Here is a 6200-nt window from a genome sequence, read left to right as displayed (position 1 = left end):
GTATTAAGAACCAAGGGTTCCCAAACTTTTGAATGGGGTTATTTTAATAATTTCAGCTATTTTTATTTTCTTGTGGACTAAATGTCAACATCTTTTATGTAAAATATCTTACTTAGGACAGTACTAAATAAAAAATAACATGCATTTTGTATGATCTCTCTTATTTTGTTAAAATTATTCACAGATTCAGCAAGGGGTTCCCAAACCTTCGCATGCCACTGTATATACACACAAAAAGAAAAACAAGTAGATAGAATAGAAAAAAATAGAAAGCTAGTGTTAGTTTTTTTTTTTTATATAAAAAAAAAGAAGATAAATAGATAAAGTAGAATTAAAATAGAATAGAAAGTGCTAGAGTTAGAGGGTCAACTAAAGATGGAACAGATGTGTTTTTAGACGTTTCTTGAAGATGGCAGGTCATTCCACCAGGAGGGAACAGTTAATGAAAAAGTCTGTGAAAGTGATTTTGTGCCTCTTTGAGATGGCACAATAATGCGTCGTTCACTTGCAGAACAGAACGCAATTTATAGTTGATTTATAGTTATTTTCAATGCACTCTCATTACAAAAGAACTTCATTGTTGTTTATTTAATTCTAAGTTTTTGTTAAAAACTAAAAACAAAATGAAAAATAATTTGTTTATAATCTCTGCACAGGAGATTGGTGTTGTTTCCAACAAAAATTAGTTGAAAAATATCGGCATATCGGATATCTGCAAAAATCCGATATCGTGCATCCCTAATAAAAATAGTATTCTGTGCTATATACAGTAAGTCTTCTGAAGCCATATAATAGTTAATGAACAGGCAAAAATGTAATGTCCCTTATGAAGCATATATTCAGATATGGCCAGATCTGAAAAATTAATTAAGCAAGTGAAATAATAAAACGTTGTTAGCTTGTGTATTTTTCAAAGCATTTTAAAATATTTAAAAATTTCATTTACCTGCTTAACATGCAGAGACAACTGTAAATAAACCAGTCATCAGCTGACTGTGACAAAAAAACAAACAAAAAAAAAAAAAACAATGTAAAAACTGCAGACTGAAAAATCAAAGCAACCAGTTTCAGACAATTGGAGTATTTGGGAAAACTTGTTTGAAAACAGTCATTATATTTGCACTTCCATTGATTGGTGCTACTGATGCATAAATTAAATTTACATTACATTTACATTTACACTTAGTCATTTAGCAGACGCTTTGATCCAAAGCGACTTACAAATGAGGACAATAGAAGCAATCAAAACTAACAAAAGAGCAACAATATATAAGTGCAAATGACAAGTCTCGGTTAGCCTAACGCAGTGTAGCAAGGTATATTACACACACACATATACACACAAATAAAAACAAGTAGATAGAATAGAAAAAATAGAAAGCGAGTGTTTTTTGTTGTTTTGTTTTTATAAAAAAAGAAGATAAATATATAAAGTAGATTTAAATAGAATAGAAAGTGCTAGAGTTAGAGGGTCAACTAAAGATGGAACAGATGTGTTTTTAGACGTTTCTTGAAGATGGCAGGTCATTCCACCAGGAGGGAACAGTTAATGAAAAAGTCTGTGAAAGTGATTTTGTGCCTCTTTGAGATGGCACAATAATGCGTCGTTCACTTGCAGAACAGAACGCAAGCTTCTAGAGGGCACATAACTCTGAAGTAATGAATTTAGGTATAGGGGTGCAGAGCCAGTGCTAGTTTTGTAGGCAAACATTAATGCTTTGAATTTTATGCGAGCAGCTGATTCAATTTCTGACAGGAATGAAAATGAGGCTGTGAGGAATAGAAATACAGGGTGTTTAATGGATTGTGCTGTTGTTTAACAACATAATTGTTGAGGTGATGAAACATCTTTCCAAAATACTTTCAGTAGACAAAAAAATCCATAGCATAATTATGGAAATTGTGAAAATTACATGTAATCCACAACCTCTATACAACGCATACCATTGTAAAAGACTGTAAGTTTATCCCACACTGCCTCCTTTTCATCTGCATAAAATTTAATATGGCGTCTGCCCTGACTAGGAAATATGAGGTGACATCATTATCTTTAAGCATTGCACATTAAGACACATAATGCCAAAAGCTCAGATGAGTCTTACCACTGCAATTTTGTTTATCCTAATAATTTAATTTGTAAATCGATAGAAACATAATTAGCAATTTGTGTTTGCTCAGTGGTGCTTACTAACTATTATTGCTAATACGTAATTGGGTTTAAGGATTTGTTCTAAGTAATTTGTTTTTAGTTTTATTTATTCCTGGATTTGAATTGTTCCAAACCTGAACACTAAATATTTGCTTGGTTATTTTGGAAGCTGACTTCATTTGATTTGAAACATCGAGCCAATGTCTAGCCAGCGTAAATGCCTGACCTCATTGATGCTCCTGTGTCTTGTTGAACATTTCATTTTAAAAGCATGGAAAAAAGCTGAAATATCAGCTTACACTTCCACTAAATATTGGTATATGGTTACAGAGATTTGAAAGTTGATTTTCAATTGGTCCTGAAGGTGTTCAGTGGGGTTCAGGTCTATTCTTTATGGAGGCCAGTGAAGTTCTTCCACAGCAGACTCAGAAAACCATATCTGCATGAACCTCTCTTGGGGTATTGTCATATTGGAATAGAAAAGTGTCCTGTTCAAGCTGTTGCAACTAAGTTGAGAGCACACAAAGAATGGCATTGTGTGGTGTAGCATTAAGGTTTGTTCTCACAGAAATGTGACCGCGAGGTAGCAAGACAGCTGCTTTTGGTTTCGGATGCAGCCAGAGTAAAAAGTTCTGTTATTCTAAGGTATTCTTGAATGAATACTGAAAAATGACTACAATCCATATTTGCCCAGTTAATTAATCAAACATTAATTAGATTACTCTAGGCTTTAATTAATTACTCTAGGCTTCTAGGCAGGCCTACAGTGTGCACAAAGAAATACACTTACGTACATGCATACACAATATGGTTGTTTTTGCATAACAGAAAGTCAATACTGTTCTCACATCAATTTTTTTGCACACTCATTGTTTTATTTTCTTTCTGTTGAGTATCAACTGCTTATATCAGGTACACTGACTCATAACAATCTACTTCAGATTTGGGTGTGCTTAAAAAGGGTTCTGCGGGTCTTAAAAGGGTCTTTAGTTTGCCCTTTCACAATTTAGGCTAAGGCTTTAAAAGGTCTTAAATCAGAACAGAAAATACTAAATTCATAAATTGGCATTAAATGTTGCATGCATTGCTAAAAACTGTTCCTCTGTATTTTTGTCTTGCTTTCCAATACAAATATCTAAACATCTTTGAATCAAGATATTTTTAGATTCAAAATGAAGATATGAGTTCTTGTTTTCTGAGAAATTTAACACAATTGAGTTTAACACAAGAACATCAGAACAGAAAATACTAAATTCATAAATTGGCATTAAATGTTGCATGCATTGCTAAAAACTGTTCCTCTGTATTTTTGTCTTGCTTTCCAATACAAATATCTAAACATCTTTGAATCAAGATATTTTTAGATTCAAAATGAAGATATGAGTTCTTGTTTTCTGAGAAATTTAACACAATTGAGTTTGTTTAACACAAGAAAAAATATCTTTCAATGAGATATGAAAACTTGTTTTCCTTTTGAATTAAATTGATTTTCTGAGCCCATTGGTAGTTATTTATTTATTTATTTTTTAAATCATAAACTCACTTCATTTGGATAATTTTCACAGAAAACAGGACTTTAATTTTGTCTTTTTGCTTCCCAAGTAAATGTATCTTGATTTTAGGAATTTTTAGACATTTGCAGTTATTTTCATATTATAGTGTTTGTGAGCAGAGCTAATCAAGCCTTAAGCTTTTTTTTTTATTCTTTTTTTTTTTTTTGTAAAATGAATTTTAAAAAAAGAAAGAAAGAAAGAAAAGTTATGAAGAGATGTGTTGGAAGTTGTATTTTCAAAACGTTGAAGTGTTGATAATACAACTCATTGCCTGCACTTTAGATGTACATTTAGAAAACATACTGATACATTGTGTTCCTTAAATTTTTGTTAGTTGGTACTAAAATGGTCTTTAAAAGTCATCTCCTATATTAATTCCATGCGCATTTAGTCAAGCAGCAAATGAGGTTTACAGTCTGTGTGCACTGAATTTATTTAATACACGAATTTCACAATTTGAGTTGAATTACTGAAATAAATGAACTTTTCCACGACATTCTAATTTATTGAGATGCACCTGTACATGAGATTTGAGGTATACTTCCCTGTTGATCACATCAACTCTTTGTTTATGGTGGCTGAAAGTACTCATCTACTTTTATCATGTTTTGCTCCTCTGATTTGTTCTCAAATAAATGTCCTATTTGTTAAATCAGAGAGCAAAATAAAAAATGAAATGGTGTTAAATTATTTCATGATAATGTGATTTATATGAAGTTTGTTTTAATGTCTCACCTCTCAGCAGGAGCTCTGATATTTGGCTGTACCATTGCCCTGTGCTTTCTGATAAGGGACCTCATGTTTTACGTGATTGGTAAGTCAATCACTTTATACCATTATTTTAAAGCTTAATTATGTAGTTCCAAAATGTGATAACACAAATATTTTATTTGTTAATAAATAACATGATCTATGATACATACAGTATCATAATCATATGGGATGAAATTAGTCTCAAATTTATTAACAAATGCGTGCACAATTATCCATGAACTTGATTAATGTTGCAAATGTATCTTACTATCCACAACCAAATGTCTGTCAACTTGTGTCTGTGAAATTCAGAATTACATGAATGTGCAGCGGTTTGTACAAATAGAGACATGTTTGTGAATACAGATGTTTTCTTTTGCATTAGTGTATCAGAATTTGTGCATGTAACAAGGAAGATGTGCATTTGTGGATCAAGTGGCACGCGTGCATTCGTTGGCATCTTTTCTGAGTCAATCCTATTTGATTCATTTGGATTTTTAGCCTATACTTTCTTTTCGCAGTTTTCAGCATTTCACAACCCACACACAAACAACTACCAATTAACAAGACCCAGCGCTATTCATTAATGTCTACCCATCGATAAGAAAAATTTGTCTCTGTGAAATTCAGAATTGCATGAATGTGCAGCATTTTGTTCAAAGTTTACAGAGACATGTTTGTGAATACAAATGTTATATTTTATATTAAAGTATCATGATTTGTGCATGTAGCGATTAAAGGGTTAGTTCACCCAAAAATGAAAATTATGTCATTAATTACTCACCCTTATGTCGTTCTAAACCCGTAAGACCCGTCATCTTCGGAACACAAATTAAGATAGTTTTGATGAATTCTGAGAGCTCTCTGACCCTCCCATAGACAGCAATGTAATTACCACGATCAAGGTCCAGATACTTACTTTTACTTTACTTTTAGTCATTTAGCAGACGCTTTTATCCAAAGCGACTTACAAATAAGAAAAAGTAATTAAAACTAAAAGCTAAAACTCTATAAATACTATATATATACACACATTTAAGAAAATAAAAGAAATTAAATAAAAATGACAAATGCATACAACAACATTTCAAAACTATACATTTAAATGAAAACAAAAAAATAAAGCTAAAAACAATTCAAAAATATTAAAAGAACAAAAGGTATGAGTATAATAATGATTCTAACATAACACTAAGCCAAACACCAAAAAAACTACTACATGTGTATGTACAGCCACACACATATACATATACATGTACATATATATAAATACATTAAATATATATATATATTATTTCATTTCCATTTTGTATGTTGAAGTACTGAAATAAATCAAATTAAATAAAACTAAAACTTAATAAAAAAAACTATATAGACATAATAAAAAAACTAATAAAATGACAACATGACTACAACTGTAACTAAAACTAAAATAGATAACTAATACAAATCAAAGTACATTAGTTCATCAGTAATCCTAAAAAAATAACACTGAGGCAAACACACATGCTAAAATAACAACAACTTACTGACACAGTAAGAAATGGTTATAAAAAACTGAAACAGAAGTGAAACAAGTAGTAGGAAAGAGGAGAAATAAAAAGCGATACTTATCCTTTGCCGGTGTCCTGCCCGGTGGAGTACTACTCGCATTTATACTATATGTACTTTTTTAACGGTCGAGTAGTACGTTCAAATTCAAATGTAGTACCTACTAAGCAGTATGCGATTTCGGACGCACCCAT

The 6200-nt window shown here is 31.4% G+C and overlaps 1 protein-coding gene across 4 annotated transcripts in view; it reads left to right on the top strand.

Moving 5' to 3' along the window:
* The window catches only part of LOC107744492 (apoptosis-resistant E3 ubiquitin protein ligase 1-like), a 73457-nt gene that overhangs the window by 17148 nt on the left and 50109 nt on the right, over positions 1–6200 (top strand). For 3 of the 4 annotated variants that reach the window (XM_016558367.1, XM_016558206.1, XM_016558287.1), the window contains exon 5: positions 4445–4516. The exons of the other annotated variant lie outside the window; for it this stretch is intronic. In XM_016558367.1, coding sequence (XP_016413853.1) covers positions 4445–4516 — 72 coding nt within the window. The remainder of the gene's footprint in view (positions 1–4444; positions 4517–6200) is intronic. 4 annotated transcript variants of the gene reach the window in all.

Source organism: Sinocyclocheilus rhinocerous, unplaced genomic scaffold, assembly GCF_001515625.1.
Source record: "Sinocyclocheilus rhinocerous isolate Xijiao unplaced genomic scaffold, SAMN03320098_v1.1 scaffold1092, whole genome shotgun sequence".
Classification (NCBI taxonomy): domain Eukaryota; kingdom Metazoa; phylum Chordata; class Actinopteri; order Cypriniformes; family Cyprinidae; genus Sinocyclocheilus; species Sinocyclocheilus rhinocerous.
This window is presented reverse-complemented; position numbering and strand designations above follow the sequence as displayed.